Raw genomic sequence first — 18,331 nt, 5'->3', positions numbered from 1 at the left:
TTTACTTTAATTAATATTCGTGTAATGTTGTTCAGTTTGTAGCTGCTAATAAATATCAGGATCATAACAGCGTCATCAAGAGGATAGTGGTTTCTGTGCATGTGCCATTTGGCATGTGCTAAGCAATTTTTTGTAGGACAAATGACGTCACTCTGATAAACACTATTTTAAATTAAATGTTCCTACTGTAGTTTTTAACACAAATGTTCCTACTGTAGTTTTTAACACTACTGTAGTTTTTAACATAGATGTTAACCTCTAAAACGGTTACTTTTTTATAGGTCAGGGGCGGCGCTGGTCTAGAATCCTACCACATTTTCGTCCGGGGGTTTATATGGCGCTGGTGTAGAATCCTACCACAGTTCTAAAATCAACGCACAAAATTTGAGTTAGGATGCGGGTTAGCGTTTGGGTGTGGGTGGGTCAAGTAATATTATATTCCTAATTTAATAATAATACTTGACCCACCTTAACCCAAACGCTAACCTGTACCCTAACCCAAATGGTGTTTCTTTGTGGTAGGATTCTAGACCAGCGCCGTTTATATTGCTAACAATATTTCGTTTAGGGTGAGAGTTAGCGTTTGGGTGGGTCAAGTGTTTATTATTATATTTATTCTCATGTTTATGCCTTCGTTGCAATTTCAACTTTGACAACTCGTTGGTTAGTGTTAAAATAAATGTGGTATAGGATTCTAGACCAGTGCTTAAACTTTTTTAGTTTTGTTCACCCCAAGCATCTATCTCCAGATTTAATTCACCCGTGTCTCGTAATATGATAAAGCTATCTTGTCTATATATAATAACAGCAGTAAATGACTTGGGTTGTTTGGCAAGCTATCATCCATTTCTGACGGTTCACCCCTTTAGCTTGATTCACCCCTGCAAAAATTTTATTCACCCTGGGGTAAACCATTCACCTGATTAAGAAATACTGTTCAAGACCAGCGCCAGATTATGAGTAAATTGAACACCTAAATTTTGATGAAGGGTAAATTGTCGGAACACAGCTAAAAATTAGGCGCTGCACAACTGAGATCTTGGCAAAAATTTACACAAAATTTAGACTGCAGAGTTATGTAGTTGAAAAAATCCTAATTTGACAGAAGTTGTTTTTATAATGTGTGCTTGAATAAAGTCATTGCCAAAGCAGTTAAGTCAATTGCATCTAAAATTAAGGGTGATAGGGATAGTAAATTAATTTTTTTAACTAATGCATAATTTCAATAATTTTTTGGGAAACATATTTAAATCACTTTGTTAGCAGGGTAAATAGCCTCAGGAGGTGGGTTATTTGTCTGAATTGTTCTTTTATGCTTTTACTAGTTTTGATTATATATCAATTTAAACTACTTTGCTGTCTGGGTTAATAGCCTTTTCCTATGTTAGGATTACAGGCCGTTAAGTATGATCCTGTCCAACATAGGAAAAGCGGTCCGCGCCTTTTCCACCAGCGCCGTAAAATGCAAAAAGCGGCGACCCAAAAAGATGTTTAAACTGGTGGTGCCGAAAATCATACCCAGGAATCAAAGGCCACCAGAACATGAAACGGTAGCCTACAAGCCGCTGCCACCACACCTGACCCCGCTGGCCTGGCTCGGCAGGGGAAAAGAAGGAAGGAGATTCTTATGGCATGCCAACTGGGTGATGCAGCGCGACGCCAGACTCCGTGCTGTAGCCACCTATTATGGACCTTTGAGAACACGCCTGCACTGCTTGCAGTACAACTCATTTTTGCCGCTCGAACTGCGACAGGTGGCACAGCAAGAAACCAACAGCTTGCCACGTCAGGCAAACCGAAACGCAGCCATCAATCGATGCGTTTTCACTTCACGTCCTCGAGGAAAACTAGGACGCTGGAAGGCTAGCAGAATTGTTTTTCGGAACTTTGCAGATCACGGCTTGATTTCTGGAGTTTCAAGAGCGTTTTGGTGAAAATATGAATTTCAAAACTTCCAAAATAACAATTTCTGTTGTTTGTAAGCTACTGCTTTGTTGAAAATATACAAACTATTGACACAAAACCTTGTAGTAGATATTTCAGTGAAATTTTGATTTAATGAATATTGGCCTTCCCGGACTCATTCATTGAATATTGGCTTTTCCTCAATTAAGTGTGTGAAATACCTTTAGTCCCACCGTTTTTCCGGTTATATTCGGTATATATATGTTATTCGGTATATATATATATCTTTAAAAATGAATTCAACTGACTGCTTGACCTGTGATTTAGGTGTTAGCAATTGACATTAGGTTGTATTTTATAGTTCCATTTTCCATTTACTTCTTATATAAATATATATATATGCAATGTGCACTTGTCGCGTTCTCTCCATTCAAAGCCATGTAGTGCGAGGATATGTTGGAAACAGATCAGCAGTCTTTCCACTTCAGGTCAGTCAAATTAAATTTATAGCTTCTGTGTGTATTTGCGACGAACAGTGGTTACTTTATATACATAATGGAATTTTTGTTTTTCTTTTTACTGATACTGCGATTAAGCATGTCTAATACTGTTTTTATTTTTAACTTTTAATAGGCATGCAATGGCGGGCCACTAACTTAGCATTGCTATTATACATATTTTTTAACCCCTTAAAATTGGTTATTTTTAGGGGTAATTTGAATTAAAAAAAAAATAAAATAAAAATCCATTACGAATAAAATGAAAATCGTTGTTGTGTTGGAAAAAATTGAAGTAGAACTACAATTTTTTGGCAAAAAATGTTTTTTTTTAGAATCAAGCCTGTGTTTAAGTAACAGCACACAAATCCCAAAATGCTACACTATAAATCAAAGCTTTACAGACAGATGAATGCTTCATTAAACTAATTTCTGTGTAACCCCATTTAAAGTGTCCTCTTTAATTGTAACAAACTAATGGATTTTTTGTTCAGCTGCTTGGCTTTGAAGTTGACTTTATCAACTCTGTGCAATTCTCCAACCACACGGGCTACCCACTGTGGAAAGGACAGGTCCTCAACTGTGAACAAATTGAAGAGCTTTACGAAACACTGAAGAAAAATGATTGCATCTACTATGACTATGTCTTGACAGGTAGTGTACTGTTAACTATTTCATGATGTGTTGAGGCAATGTGGCAAAGAGTATAAATATTTTATTTTTATTTTAGGATATTGTAGAGACAAAGACATGCTGAGAAAAATGGTGGAAATCATTAAAGAACTTAAACAGCGAAATCCAAATCTTGTTTACAGTGAGTTTTCTGTTCGTAAAATTATTTTCATCGAAATTAACCCCACCTATGTTGTGTTTTTTTCTGTTTTTGTTTGAATTTGCAGCACAAAATCAAGCACATTTATAAATATGCTGTTGCTACCAGGCATAGTATAATAAAATAAGTTCTTCTGGTATATATTTATTAACACAAAGTTTCGGCTTACTATTCTTGCCAAATTTTTATTAAACGCAGTTATGTTTTTTAGTTTGTGATCCAGTGATGGGTGATACTTGGGGTGGAAAGGGTAAAATGTACGTCCCCGAAAATTTGTTGCCTGTTTACCGCGATGAAGTTATTCCAATTGCTGACATTGTGACTCCAAACCAATTTGAGGCTGAGATTCTAACAGGTGAATATTTAATTAGTTCAAAAAGTTATTCCATTTTACTTCATTAAATAATACTTGTGCTTGCTGCTAAATTTCTTGACAGCAATGAATAGTTTGTATGACATTTCAGTATTTAATGTCAACAAAAACTATAATTTAGTTAACATTTGTAGTGAGATGCCCCTTTATCATCTCATTATCTAGTTAAAACTATTTTAAGCAAAAATAAAAGTATTTTTGTTTGATATATACTGTCCTATTTCAAGCCTACACGCTGGTTATTACACAGTTTTTTCTGATTTAACAAATATATGTGTTCTTTATCTGGTGATTTGATTATTAAATTGTGGAGAAACAGCAGAGTTGAGATGTTGCACTGCTACTCGTTTTTCGCCCAAAGCGAGTGCTGATTGACACCCACTTGATTGACAAGATACCTCCAGCAAAACAGGGTTTAATGTTTTTAGACCTACCAGGCTTAATTTGTTGATCTGAGCTAAATTACGTTAAACACCAAAGGCAATTCGCCCTTGGCCCTTGTGCAACTACAAAAACGAATTAAACAATCAAAACATTTTGAAGCGATTTTTGGGAGTGTAATTTCGGAATGAATGTTGAGTTGATTGGCAGACTTGCCCAGCTGGCAAGTGCAAACTGTATAATTCAATATCCGAAACGACCAAAGTCAATGCATCCCTATGTTGATATTTTTGTTGTATATATGTTTCTTAGATTCCAAAATGACAAATGAGGCTGAAGCATTGGCCAGCATCAATAAGCTTCACGCTCTTGGCCCCAAGATTGTGGTAATAAGCAGTTCTACACTCGGAGGGGACTCATCCTTGATTGGTTATGGGAGCAAAACCGTTGGTATGTGTTTTAGTTCTTTAAGTTAGACCATTCAATAGTTTTTGAAAGTTTATAATGTAAAGCAGTGGTTCTCAATCTTTTTAGCTTACGGACCGGTAAAATTTCAAAACAAGTTTTGCGGACCGGTGTACCTTCAAAAATAAAAATCAACCCAAAATGTAATTATGACAAAAGTATATGCAACTTACAAAAAATGGAAACGGCAATTTAATAGGCAATTTATTTCTGTCTTTTTCACATCTTACGTGTTTTACGTGGTTCATTGAAGTGTTGTAGCCTACTACAACACTAACGAGTTGTAGCCTACTACAACACTTGCACCATTGTTGTGACGAACAATAAAGTCCAAAGTAGACCATTAACTCTATGTTGCGTCACAATGCAACAAATCACATTCCTTGAAAATAAGTGTAAGGCATGTCTGGTTTTAATTTAACTTTTAGTTAACCACTGTTTAACTGGGGCTGCAAAAAGGCCAGTTTTTGCCGTGTGAATTTAAATCACAGCAAAATTATTTATACCCTAGCAAAAGAGCGCTTTTGCAATCTTTGTACGCTGGCAAAACCAGAAAAATCAGGGCAACTTCGAACTTCTCAACTAAGTGTCTGTTATCCTGCGTTTGCAACAACTCTTAGGCCCATTTACACTACAGCTGTGCAAAGCTGAGAAAAGTGTACTTTGAATTTCACACTTTGCTAAACTCGAGGCCCATGCAGCTCGCAAAAAGTTACGCTTTAGAGCGATTTTCACGCTTTGCTCGATTTCCATCCAGACGTGAAAGTGTATTTGCCTTGTCTGCTACGCAGCCAGAGTACAAACGCAATTTCACGCCCAGCTCAGCTCAGCTCAGCTCAGCGCAGCTGTATTGTAAACGGGCCTTTTGTCGAGAAATCCTTAAACACGAACGAAATCAATAATTTTTTGACGCTTTTGTTCCATGCCAGGCAACGGCAAACCGCGCCAGATCCGCCTCGAAATGCCCCTGATTGGCGCAGCTTTCGTCGGTTCCGGTGACCTGTTCGCCGCCCTCCTACTGGCATGGACGCACCGGCACCCGGACGATCTAAAGCTGGCACTTGAGAAGGTCATCTCGACCATGCAGCTCGTCCTCAAGCGCACGCAGACCTCGGCGCAAGGTATATTGCTGGATGTGTTTTTTAACGCTGCTAACTGCGTTTTGTTGTAAATATGTACTTGTATTTAAAATAGGTTCTTCTGGCCTATATTTCTTCAACCAACGTTTCGGCTTACTATACGGCAAGCCTTCGTCAGGGGACGAAACCCGTTGCCCTGACGAAGGCTTGCCGTATAGTAAGCCGAAACGTTGGTTAAACAAATATATGCCAGAGGAACCTATTTTAAATATACTATGCCTGGTAGCAACAGCATATTTAAATTGTACTTGGTTAAAATACACTGAACAGGGTTTTATAGAATCTTCAAGGTATGGCCATGTTTTTTGTTTGCCGCAACCAACTGTTGTTTGTTGTAAAAAATGTTACCTTGTTGGACTACACGGTAGGCCGGTACGTGTTGCATATAATCTTTAATAAAAAGGTAAAAATCAAAAACTTTTACAAAATTAAAATACAGTTTCCATGCCCTTTTTCTGATTTGTTTTGTTGTATTTTTGATACTTTTTAAAGCATTTTATTGCTGGATGGTATTGGTGAAAATACTCATACTTTAGCTAATTCAGTGTTTTTTTTACCCCTGCTAAACCCTTTATTTTAATCTAACAAATGGCGTCTTCTATTGTAAATATTTTTGTACAGGTAGTCTTTAAAACAAATCAGGAAACATAAACTATATTTTGCAGGTGCGATTGTTTCCTGCATAAGCCCGTAAATGTAAACGAAAAACTGCACTTGGGGTAAATTGATAAAAAAATCCAAGTACGGATTTTCTCAAAACTATTGTTCTTGTGTCGCTTTTCTATGTTTTTTAATTGTGGGTAAATTTTAATGTTACACCAGTTTTAATGAGGAGATTCGATATTGTGTTTTTTATCGCAATATATTAATTTTTTGGCAACAGGTACGGCCGTTCAATAGAAAAACATTAATTTTAAGAAATTTATGAAATAGTTTATTGGACAAAATCGACATTTCGCTGTTCACAATCGTTTCCACATACCTAAAAATGTCGATATTATCAAACATGACGATTTCTAATGTCGATTTTATCCAATATCATGGGTTAGGTATTTTTATTAAAATTGTTATTAAAAAACAGTGCATTGTGTTCCATGAAATTTAATTAAGTTAAATAAGGCCATGCTAACTATGCTATTTACTTAGCCATCAGTTGCTTTCCTTTGGTAAATTCGATAATTTACGCGACACCCCTTTAAAAAAACGGCATATTTCTTTTATTTAAATGAATAAAGATGTTGAAAATAAAAAAAAGTATTATTCGAAACGTTTAGAATGATACCTACTTCAGTATGGGCTTTGATATTTTTACTACACTACTACCTCCAATCATTATGCTCCAATTTTTTTTATTTCAGCCGAAGTGTCTGACGGCCATAAGCCGACATTTGCCGAACTGGAGCTTCGCCTTGTGCAAAGCAAAAAGGACATAGAGGAACCCGAAATGCTGGTGAAGGGAAGCGTAATCGAAGAAATCGCTTGATACCAACCCGCCATTCCTTTCTGCTTGCTATTCCATGACCAAAACACGGCGTACTTCCAATTCTTTCGTTTTTAAATCGTGTGTGTGACACAAGTGCCCTGGGTTTGGTATAAGACGACACGCAATACGCTTGTTTACTAGCGGAAAATCATGTGTTTTTACCTTTAATCGCTTTACTAGTATTTAATTTTAGCTAACATGTCCATTTCCTAGTTTTGACTGAAACCTGCTCCGTTGTTCCAGTCTATTCCACGGCTCAAACTTAATCGTGCAAAATACACTTCTAGATAATTGGTCTTCATGTTTTGTATACCTCTTCTATGTTGCCCGTGTCAAATTGTTTGTCTGCTGAAGTACCTTGCACTAATATTATGCCTGAGTTTTTAAAAGACTGCGAGTAAGCGAAAATAGTACATGGCGTTTTTTTGATGTTTGTGTAATCGCTATTTATTTGGTTGTTTATCTTGAAAAGTGGTATTTAATTGTTTTGCGCGAGCTACTCCAAATATCTTCATAAGTCTGGCGTTGGTCGTTTTCTTGTGGCAAGTAAACCGATTCGCGTGTCGTGATTAGGAGAACAAAGTGTGTTGTTTCGGAAGCATCCAATGTACAATCTTTTAAAGTGAACTCATTAGGGGACTAGGGCGATTATTTTTTGACCTAAAAATAATAATTTTTGACCTGTAAAATGAAAATTTTAACCAAAAAATAATTTTTATTTTAACAAAATTTTTACGTATTAAAAGAAACAATGATTAGTTGTATAAAGTAATGCATATTTGTGTTTTCGGCGTCGTCAGTAATTTTTTTGATGTTTTAGTGAAACCGTTGGTTAACAATTAAATTATTTTTTCGGGATTATGCAAAGCTTTTGAAAATACTTAGTTGGTATTTTTGGCATGTAAAAAAGATAAACAACTATTAAGGCCAAATAAAAACAAGACATTAGGCATTTTAAAAAAATATTGAGGTTGAAATACATAGTAAAAAGAATTGCAAAAATCGACCTCAAATTATCGAAAATTGGAAAGCAAAAGTGCAAGTTACGACTAAAAACGACACAATTAATGTTTAATACAAATCACAGACAAACAACTATACAATGCCAAAAAAATAAGTTTTGAGCTGAATCCTAAATGCGTTAGACTAGTCCTGGTTGACTAATTGTACTGGTCGCCTATACCGTACATTACACTCATGAAGATGTAAAACAGTTAAATTGTTGTTGAATGTAATTCAAAAAAGAATATTCCAAATAACTACGTTTTTTTTGCAAACCAGATCTGTGCATTTTGTAAAAGGATTTTGTCTTAAAGTAGGTTTGACCCAGCGTGTAAATTTGAACTTTTTTGACAAGTCAAAAAATAATCGCCCTTTTAATGAGCAATAACATAAAATAAGTCCATATTTTAAAAATAAGTCCTACGATGGAATTAATAAATCCTAAAGTCGCTAAATAACATGTAAACAGTAAGAACGGAATATGGGGCTATTTTGTCCGGCAGTTATGGTTCGCCTTAGTTTAAGCGCCGCTGTTTTGGCATTAGACTGTTTGCCCGAGGCAAGGGCGAGAAATTGTTTTCGGGGCGGCATGAGAACAGAAAAATCGATCTTATTTTAGTTAAGTAAATGAGTGAAATACAGGCTGTACATTTGGAGCCGGAGTCGGTACTCAACAGAATCGGCTATTTGGCCGAAGTCGAGTTATTTTTTTGCTGTGTTGGACTCGATTTATTTTAACCGACTCGCAGCCCTGGTTTGCAAGTCAGCTTTCGTTTTTTTTGCAAATCGGCCATACGTTTATTAAAAAAAAAAAAAATCGTGACAACATTTCAAAGCTAGTTGTTTTGTTTATTGCACCATTAAGAAAAAAAAGTTACGCCACCAATTGAGAAACTTCACAAAGCGCGCTCGTAAAACAAAAGGTAAGCGTTGCTCGCGAGCGCTTTGGCCTTGGTCGATCGCGACACTGAAGAGTCACTGATGTGGAACCACGCGCCTTCCGTCGCTGTGACGTCATAATCTGCCGAAAAATAGAAAAGTGTTACCGTTCTGGCGTTGTAAATGCTCTGTGTGATGGAAAATTCCACCCAAAAACGGCCGACTGGACCCCTTAGTTTTTTTTGCTTTGCGTGGATCAGGATAGGCAAGAAATGTTTAGCGATGAAGTCATAAATTGACGTCACGATACAAATAGAGTTCAGAAATTTGCTGTTTTCGATCCAAAAGATGTATAGGTGAAATGAAGTATAAATGCTTACAGTGGAAACACTTTTTTTTTTTGAAAAATTAATTATTTTCCTAATATAGACTAATATTTCAACTAGGCCTTCATGGACCCCCTAAAACCAATCAAGGTCACCCAAGGGGTCCATGGACTCGAATTTAAGAACCCCTGGACTGAAGTTAGACAATAGTGGGATACCCGAGCAACTGTGAAAGCTGTAATGTTATGTAGGTTTTTAGATCTTTTCCGGTATGTTTTTAACAATTTTCAAGCACAAGTCATTCAAATTTGCTTTAGCTTTCAGACAATAGTTTTGCAAGTAAAAAAGGCTGCGCTAGATTGCTGACAATGGACTGAAAAAAACCTAAAAATCTGCCGTTTGAGGTATCTTCGAAAATAGAAAATGCCCAAACCCCAAACTTAACTAACCTTGATCGGGCCAAAAAAATACACTATATTATATAGTGACTATAATACAAAGCTCGATGGGACTGACTCGTTTAGGGTGTGTATTTGGCGGGTAAAGTTGGATTAAGGATAGAGGTTTTGTTGAAGTTCGTGAACAAGCTATATCATGGTGTTTTTCGGTGATCGGTCTTATTCCGGTATTAACGGGTTTATATCGTAGTTTATATTAGTCCTTATTTCGACATCGATGTTATTCTAATTCCAATCTTATTGGTGGGGTCCAGTTTTCAGGTGTCAGAAAACGGATATAAAAAATATTTAAGCATTTACTTTTTACAAACATAGCGTTTGACCAAATTCTTTTCCGCTTAGTAAGTATAAAATAGTGTCGCATTTAATTCATTTAATCAGGGTCTAGTTTTCAATCTTTACAAATGTTCCATTTTATTGTAAACCTAACAAAGAACGTTTTATTAATTGCCGGCCACCGCTGCGGGGTGCTGTATTTTGCGAAAGGATATGATTTTAGGGCCAAAATGTGGAAGTTTAAGGGGTCTTCGAAAATACAATATGCTCCAAGCCCGAAACTTAACTCACCTTCGTCGGGTGAAATTGTTCCACCTGCGATTACGGCTTCGGCCAGCCTAGGGTTGGGCGGCCTTACTTTAACGTAGGCCGTGTAATGGCCTCTGCTTAGGCTTCCAACATGCTCCACGATGCCGTAGAGGTGATAGAGAATGCGCAAGTCGGGGTCGGCGTATTCCTGCAATGAGGGATTACGTTTAAGACAGGGGTTCTTAAATTGGGGTCACTGAAACCCTTGGGGTCCGTAAAAAACAGTTGTAGTTGTAACGGGTCGTCGAATGGCTATTTAAAGTCTTGTTGTACTTTAATTAATTATTAAAAAATGGAGATTTTTTAAATGAATAGAGTTAAATAGAAAATGCGCTTCTTCTCCTTTAATGTATTTTACCTTGTTTCAGTTTCATATTTCTTTGACCAAAAACAGCAGGTTTTTAGTCTACCTATTTTATGACGAAACCTACATATTTTTTTATGGCAACACCAATATATTTTGTATTGGTACGCGTTAAAAAGACGAGTCGCTGCCGGTTGATTCTATTTTTATACTTGTACGTAATGCATAAAACAATCTAATGTTTGGAACACTATATACGGATCTGTTCATAAGTTTAATGGTGAAAATAACGGCCCAAATAGACGTAAAAAGCGACGTGCCGAAACGTTTAAACAATAAAGCATGTCGCTTTTAACGTCTATTTGGGCCGTTATTTTCACCAATAATCCAATGTTTCGTTTAACGATAAGGCTATTTAAGCCAGGGACGAGTAGGACAAAAAGAATCACTTCTATGCCCAAAACGGCAAAATTGATGAAATTGAAACGAACAGTTGGATTTTTGAAAGCCTTGACGTCACAAAATTTAGTTTTTTAACGCAAATTTTCCATTTTTTAGGAAATTATCTTTCGAAGTAGAACGCGCTGCATTGTATCGCAAATCATAGCGGAAATCCACGACTGTATTAATATCAAATCGGCATCGATATAACGCTAGTATGGCACAAGTATCGATACTTCCACTTGGTAATGGGAATAGGCTCTAATTGTATAATATCCTTAAAAAAGTATATAAAGCTGCGTGATGCTTGATTTTACACATAACTTTTTCTTGATCAAAACTATTTCGCATCCGTGTGGACGCTTCGTTATAAAGCAAAACATCAGTTGACAGCTTACCCGGCATTTTTCGTCACAAAATGGCGCCAGATCCAACGTTTCGGGAATGTCAACGTGCTTATTTACTTTCCGCAAACCGCAGCCGACCTGCGACAACAATCCCAGTTAAATGCTTTTAAGTCCATATTTAGCAGCAAGAATGAATTTACACAACAACTTTTGATAGAGTAGGTTGATCTATTACTTTTAAAACTATAATACTAGGCCGTCTATTTTGTTTGAAGTTTTAGTTTAAAATGCATATTTTGGTAAACGGAAGCTGCTCTGCAGTTTCGCTACTAGATTTCTTTAAATATATATTTAGTAAAATTAGGAAAAAAATTAAAAGTACACATATTTCGTGCAAACTAATTCATGTTTTAACAGGTATACGACAGGATAGCACCGATTTCAAACAAACGTTTCTTAAAACTACGGAAAGAAATCAAAGGATTTCGGTAAATTTAATCTAATTCTGGAAAATTTCAACAAAAGACCACAGTAGAATTTACTGCCAATCTTAATTTAAAAAAAAGTAAATCAGTTTGTAGTAGTGCAAGTTGGGTAGCTTTAAAGTCGAAGCAAGATGTACCGCTATCACATTTTTTTCTAAATCTTGCAAAAACAATGCAACTGGCGCAGACCCTAGAAATGCTGGAAAACAAACCTGGTGAAACCGCTTGAAGTGGATTATAAGGGCGGCGGGGGGACGGCTGATCAGCATCTGCTTGCTTGCATTGCAATAAACCGTCTTGGCTTTCGCGTCACCTGTCGATTGAAAAGTGTAGCTTGAAGAAACCGAATTTTTAACCCCATGTAGCCTTTTGCGGCTGGATAGTAAGGCGTGTTGCTTAATTTGCGCGAATGTAATGCTTGTTAAAGTTCTAGCGTTCTTTAAAAAAAACAGTGTATCAGTATCTTGGTTCGTGAACGTAGATTTGAAAAAAAGGCGTGATATCAACATGTTTTCGCGATTATTAGCACTTAATTGGTAACTGCAACTCAACGTTATTTTATTGGTCAGGTTTTTTTTTTTCGTTTACACACCGAAAGGAAGAACTGAAAATCCTTGAAAAATTCACATTTTTATTTCACACGTCAGTTAAGGCATTGGCGCTGATAAGTTTTGATACTAGACATCAAAAACACTCTACTATAGAACTATCACATAAGAAAATCTGTTCGTGAATGGCAATGTTTTTTACCAGATTCTTTTCTCCTATTCTCCGTACAGTGTTCACATCCAAAAGAGTTTGACCCGGTTAACATTTCGGCCATCGTGAACTGGTGCAAGCATGATTGAACTGAGCATTCCTAAAATGAAAATGAAAAAGCAATTGGCTTCATCATTATAATTATTCTTCAAGCACCGCACGTTGGGGAACACGTAAGTTCTAATAATAAAACTTATATAACGGAAGAAGTTAGAACGATGTTTTATAATTTAATAAATGGGCAAGAAAAAGCGATAATTACTACAGTAATCACGAGCCCTCACTTGAATTTGAGGTAAACCCTATGTTCTTTAAATACAATTAACTTTATGATTATAATTATAATACTCTCATCGCACCGCACGTTGGGGAACATGTTAGTTCTAACATAAAGGTTATACAACCAAAGGAGTTAATCCTATGTTTTATAAGCTAATAAATGGGCAAAGAAAGGCAATAATTACTACAATAATCACGAGTCCTCACTTAAATTTCCAATTCTTATACATTTTAAACTTGTTAAGGGTAAAATAAAAATCGGTTGGAATTGGTCTTTAATTCCTGGCGCTTACCTGGTCTTTAGGTTGGTATCGCGGCGATAAAGTTACCGGCAGATTTCGGCAAAAGTTGGTCACCGACTTTGCAACTGGTGCCTGTAGTGGGGTGTTGAACAGAGACTGGCTGTCCAACGTCTGAACAGGGAATAAAATAGTTTTCTTCCACAGTTGACAGTCTTAATGGTATTTTTTTCATAATCACAAAATATCTGAAAGTAAGTGCTAATTAATTCATGGACAGATTTACTGTTTAGGTAAAATATATGATATATTTTTACTAAATAATTAGACGACTTTGTATTTGAGCGCTTTCCAGTTAAACTCAATATAACATTATGTTAGTTTAAGAGGGCAATAAAGAAAATTTAGAGACACTGCTTGTTATATTTTTGCATATTTATTGAACATTGGGCACAGAAAATTTCCTATTTTCATTGTGAGTTACTTTCTAATAATTTTGGGATATATTTCAAATTTATTTATGTAAAATGAACCATCAATACAGTTGAAGGTGGTTCAACAGAAAAAATATAGTTCCAAACAAGGTAGTAAATTACTAAAATCAATTGAATGGCCAAAAAAAGTAAACCCAGGTCCTACTCCGATTTTGTCGAGTCCAGAGTCCGGCCCTGGCTTTACAGCCTGTATTCCGCCAATTTATGGAACTAAAATAACGTGGATGTCCAGCAATCCACTTATAGGGGTGTCGTATAATTCATTCACTAACAATAAATGGTGGGGAAATGTTCCACCAAATGCTATTCTACCTTTACAATTTATAGTCGGCGGCCATAACAGTTTTAAAATTTGGTAGTACGCATGTCGAACTCTGGTAGCTTTACATGGTCTTACTAGAGTTCAGAGTCCCGACTTCAGCAAAACAAACCGACTCCGCAGCCCTGACTGAAAGTACGTTTAAATAAGCAAGGCCCTAAAATCTTACCCCTTTTGATTTCTTTGGTGTTGTAACATTCCAGTGGTCGTCTTGTTCAGAGCTGTCCTTCTCGGTCGTTTGTTCGCCAGTTGAAATATTTTTCAACTCCTCGTCGGATGATAGTTGCTCATCAGACTCTTCACCTACTGCCTCTGGTGGTTCGTCACTTGATGGCAAATCAACTGAAGTTGAGCCACCTTTGACCTTTAATCAAAAATTTATTATTTTTAAAGTGAAAAAGCACTTAATGGAATAAAAAAACTATTTAAAAAAAACATTCTGTCGTTTTATTAAAATTTTGAAGTGGACTAATATTTAAAAATTAAAAAAATATATAAGTTTTTATTTAAATTTAAACAGTTTAATTAAAAAAGTACCAAAAATGCATGTCAGTTTTTACTCAGACATCTTAAAAAAGGCTGTAAAGCAAAATTGTCATTGTCATGGTGAAATCAATATCTATCTTAGGGCAACATAACACTATTTGTAATTTCTATTTACCTTTGGAATGTCTGTACTTGATACATCGGAGCTTTCAATTTGACGTGGCATTTTGTCTTGCAAACCGATAACAGTTATGGCGTTGCAGATCGCCATTTTAGCCATTTCACAGGCAAGTTGCTCAGTGGGATTTAGTGGCTGTGAAACTGAAAAGCAATCAGGAAATAAACAAAATTGTACTGCGTTGAGGCTGAGAGTGCGAATCATGTTGTTACATAACATTGAAAACGGTCAAAAATTCAATATAATTGCTTTTGAAATTATCAGAGGTGTCTTCTGAAACACATAAACCTTTCATTTCAAATTTAATTACACTTGTCCAATCATATACTATCTAAATGACCATGCAAGGCATAGCCTCACCTTGTGAATCTTCAAGAGTACTTTGATCCTGGTTTAACGTTTTCTGAGCTTTCCTGCTGTTTCTCTTGGATTCTTGCCTTGCCTTTTTCCGAGCGTGCTTACTTGGCGTTGAACTGTTAACAACACAAAATAGGCAGTAAAAATCTTTGGTTTACTGTTTATAAGGTCTCTGAGAAAGGAGAAAAATATTTTTAATATCAGTAAAGAAACTGTAGTAGTGCTTCATTAATAAAAATTGGTCTCTAAATGTGTGGTTTTAAATTTACAGGGCAAACTTACTTTGTTTTTAGCCATATACAATAACATATAATTCAGTGGTTTTCTGCATTTTTGGAACCCCTTTGAAAAAGTTTGTTAGTATTGAACTGCACCAAGAAATATAAATCTTACTAATTTTGTATATTTGTAACAAAACATAAAAATTAATCGCACTACTTTGTTTGTAAAAACTCTTGCTTACAGGTCAGGATTTAATAATACTAAAATAACGTTTTAGTTTATGTACCTTTATGATTTATCAACTTAATATTTTGCGTATTAACTTGGCGTGATGCTAAAACTAAAAATTTTCCTCAAAAAATGGATGTTTTTTTTTTTTTTGTAAAAGTTGTTTGTTTTACGGGAAAAATTATATGATATTTTCGTACTAAAATATCGGCCGATATTATCGGTGAACATCAGGTTGTACTGTTGAAGTATAAGGCGAAAATACATAGTGTTGACAAGCTTCCATACAACTGTGCTTAATGAGGTCAAAGAACACTATAAAACAATGTCATACACCAGTTACACCCGATTTCAAAGCTAATTTAAGTAACACACTTTCCATTGGTGTGGGCTGTGTTTGAGTTTCCATTTCTTGCTTGGTGAGCTGTGCTTTTGCCCCTCTTTGGGCCAGCTCCATTTGTTTTTGGGTGAAAGGTTTGCTTTGGGTCAAGAATCGGAAGTGAAATGTCGCAAAAAGGTTCAGTGACCCCTGTTACCTAGCAATGAAATAAACATGAATTTTAGCCAGCATAACAGATGGTGTTTTAGGTGTGATGTCCAAAAAGTTGATTCAATTTTGCTGACCATGAACTTAAACCTCTAATAAGCACCAAAGATTTATCCTATTAATATTCTCATGCTCATGTATATAGCTTTATTATTTAAGTTTAAGTTGAAATTTTTTGAAGAGCGTATTTTAAGAGAGTGTTGCTGGCAGTGTTAAAAAAAGAAAACACAATATGATAAAGCAATTAATTTTAAAACTTACTGTTCCACAATTGTCACATAAAACGGAACTCAGGATTGTTCCTCCGAAAACCACATCAGAAGTTGACCATTGATCTTGTGTTACGGCAATCCCGTAAGCTTTCACTTTATGGCGCATCTCTTCGGACACGTTTTTAGCCACAGCTCGCTCCAATTTCAATGCTCTTAAAATCCCAAGCTTTCGGCGCTGGGTAAAAAATAAATATATATTGACATCCTGAATGCACTGCTGATTCTACCTTTCAAAACTCAAGTTAGTTTGTCAGACTTACCTTAACATCTTCTGTTTTAATTGAATCCAGTAGCGCATGAAGCAGCTCTTGACTATCCTGTTGTTGATATCCTTGAAATCTTGAATTGCTAAAACAAAATATGAATCTTAAACTTGATAAATATCTGCTTGAAAATCCAGTATGATAATATTGAATCAATAACTTGACCTACGTTTCAGTTGAATTATTTTATTTAAGACCTAGGATATTATCGAAAACATATGACTGTTTTTTTAGTGTTTTTTTTAATAAAGTGGTGTATTTCCCAAACTTTAAAGATGTAAAACAGTTGGACTTGAAATTTTAAATGATGACTTTACTTGCGTTTCAATTATTTTGCAAATCACCTGACATCGACTTAAAAAAGGACTTGTTTACAACAGATGTAAACCTATTATAAAAACATTTCAACAATTAAAATCACTATATATGTCTAAGAGGTTACTAATCAGCATACCTTGCACATATCTGATTGAACAAAGGCTTAGGGCTGACTACTTTTGTTCTTTGTGTGTTTCTCCTTGCATTGTTCGTTGGAGTTGCAGTGTTTGAAGCTTTTACAGACTCAAAAAAGTTTATCAATGCAAGTGTTGTTTTACCCTGTACTGCAGGTGTGTATGTCAATGGTGGAGTTGATTGCTCCGTAGGGATTACAACAGCCGTTGCTTTATTTTCCGCCAATTTTTGGTGATGTTTTAAGACATTGTAGAGCACTGGAGTTTGGTATAGGTTCTAAAATGTAAAAGGCAAGGTATATTTTTACAGCAAACTGGGTATTATTAAAATGCTTGAATTGTAATAAAGAGAAGCGTTTGCCTTAAACAACTTACTCATACATGTACAACATTGTAACATGCCACAAATTTAATATGCCAACAAGTCAATATTTAGATACCTGAATGACACTGTTAAAAAAACAGGTGTTTCCTAGATTGTGCAGCCCAACTGGCGAAGGCAGACAATCGTTTTTTTGATTTTTTAAAGACCCATTGGTGGCATTAGTATTCGACAAAGTTTCCGTGACCACAATGTTCGTCTCATGTTTGATTTGATCCTGGTCTGTAAACATACTCACATTTAGAAGTGTGATGATAAATAAAAAAAAAAACTTAGTCATAATTCCACAGGAAACTACATGATAAACTAATGTTTCTGTTTGTAAACCATATTAGTTAAAAAAAAAAAAAAATAGTCATAACCTAGCACATGTTGGGGTAAAGTCAGTATAACAAAAAGCAAGTAATATTTAATTTTGTTTTTTATAATTGATAAGACTTCAAGGCTGCATTATTTGAAAAATGTAAACGGCACTCAGTCTTCAAATAAATATCGTAAAATGTCATTACTTTGGATTACGTTAAAGGTAAAATGTACACGATTTCTTACCCAAAGATTCATTTTCTAGGCCATTTTCGATGTCTATTGCAGACAAACTTTCGTTTGCATTTCCTTTCCTTTGGGCCTGTTTTGCCGAAATGCGTCGTTGCTTGACCCGCTTTTTCACCATTATTAAAGTAACACAGCAAAACTACTTTTATTACAGCTATTTAACCGTAAAATTAACTGTTGAGTGTTGAGTACTAGTACTACCAAAAGCAGTTTTTCCACAAATTGTTGGCAAAAACCAAGGTGCTGGTCTAAAATCCTACCACATTTTCCTCAAGGGGTGTTGTATTGCTAAAATTATTGGCTCTCTTTAACTAATGTACGCAAAAATTAATAAAAATTTTTTTTTCTTTAAATGCCGCATACCACAACACATATTGTTTTAGCATTTGGTTGAGGGTGG

General features: G+C 35.7%; 3 protein-coding genes across 3 annotated transcripts; 2 read left to right on the top strand and 1 right to left on the bottom strand.

Annotated features, from left to right (window-relative positions):
• The first annotated feature begins 1,312 nt into the window (after window positions 1–1,312).
• Window positions 1,313–2,232, top strand: LOC146138670 (small ribosomal subunit protein uS14m-like). Its single transcript, XM_083394066.1, has one exon. It carries the CDS (start codon window positions 1,407–1,409, stop codon window positions 1,932–1,934), a length of 528 nt encoding a protein of 175 aa, XP_083250192.1. The 5' UTR covers window positions 1,313–1,406; the 3' UTR covers window positions 1,935–2,232.
• A 4-nt stretch (window positions 2,233–2,236) lies between these two features.
• On the top strand, window positions 2,237–7,945 carry LOC146138669 (pyridoxal kinase-like). Its single transcript, XM_083394064.1, has 7 exons — window positions 2,237–2,393; window positions 2,897–3,056; window positions 3,133–3,216; window positions 3,446–3,589; window positions 4,301–4,438; window positions 5,383–5,574; window positions 6,951–7,945. The coding sequence occupies exons 1-7, from the start codon at window positions 2,310–2,312 to the stop codon at window positions 7,073–7,075; spliced, it is 927 nt and encodes a 308-aa protein (XP_083250190.1). The 5' UTR covers window positions 2,237–2,309; the 3' UTR covers window positions 7,076–7,945.
• Window positions 7,946–8,934: 989 nt separating this feature from the next.
• LOC146138668 (ubiquitin carboxyl-terminal hydrolase 45-like) lies at window positions 8,935–18,087 on the bottom strand. The gene is made up of 15 exons (XM_083394648.1): window positions 17,929–18,087; window positions 17,438–17,601; window positions 17,000–17,274; window positions 16,543–16,630; window positions 16,272–16,457; window positions 15,839–15,999; window positions 15,017–15,129; window positions 14,654–14,799; window positions 14,162–14,356; window positions 13,234–13,353; window positions 12,653–12,761; window positions 12,115–12,215; window positions 11,469–11,555; window positions 10,308–10,473; window positions 8,935–9,098 (listed from the first exon to the last, which is right to left on the bottom strand). The coding sequence occupies exons 1-15, from the start codon at window positions 18,047–18,049 to the stop codon at window positions 8,974–8,976; spliced, it is 2,157 nt and encodes a 718-aa protein (XP_083250774.1). The 5' UTR covers window positions 18,050–18,087; the 3' UTR covers window positions 8,935–8,973.
• Window positions 18,088–18,331: the final 244 nt, after the last annotated feature.

This window comes from Ascidiella aspersa, chromosome 7 (assembly GCF_963924565.1).
Source record: "Ascidiella aspersa chromosome 7, kaAscAspe10.2, whole genome shotgun sequence".
NCBI lineage: Eukaryota > Metazoa > Chordata > Ascidiacea > Phlebobranchia > Ascidiidae > Ascidiella > Ascidiella aspersa.
Note: the sequence above shows the minus strand (reverse complement) of the source record. Positions and strands in the feature narration are given on the sequence as shown.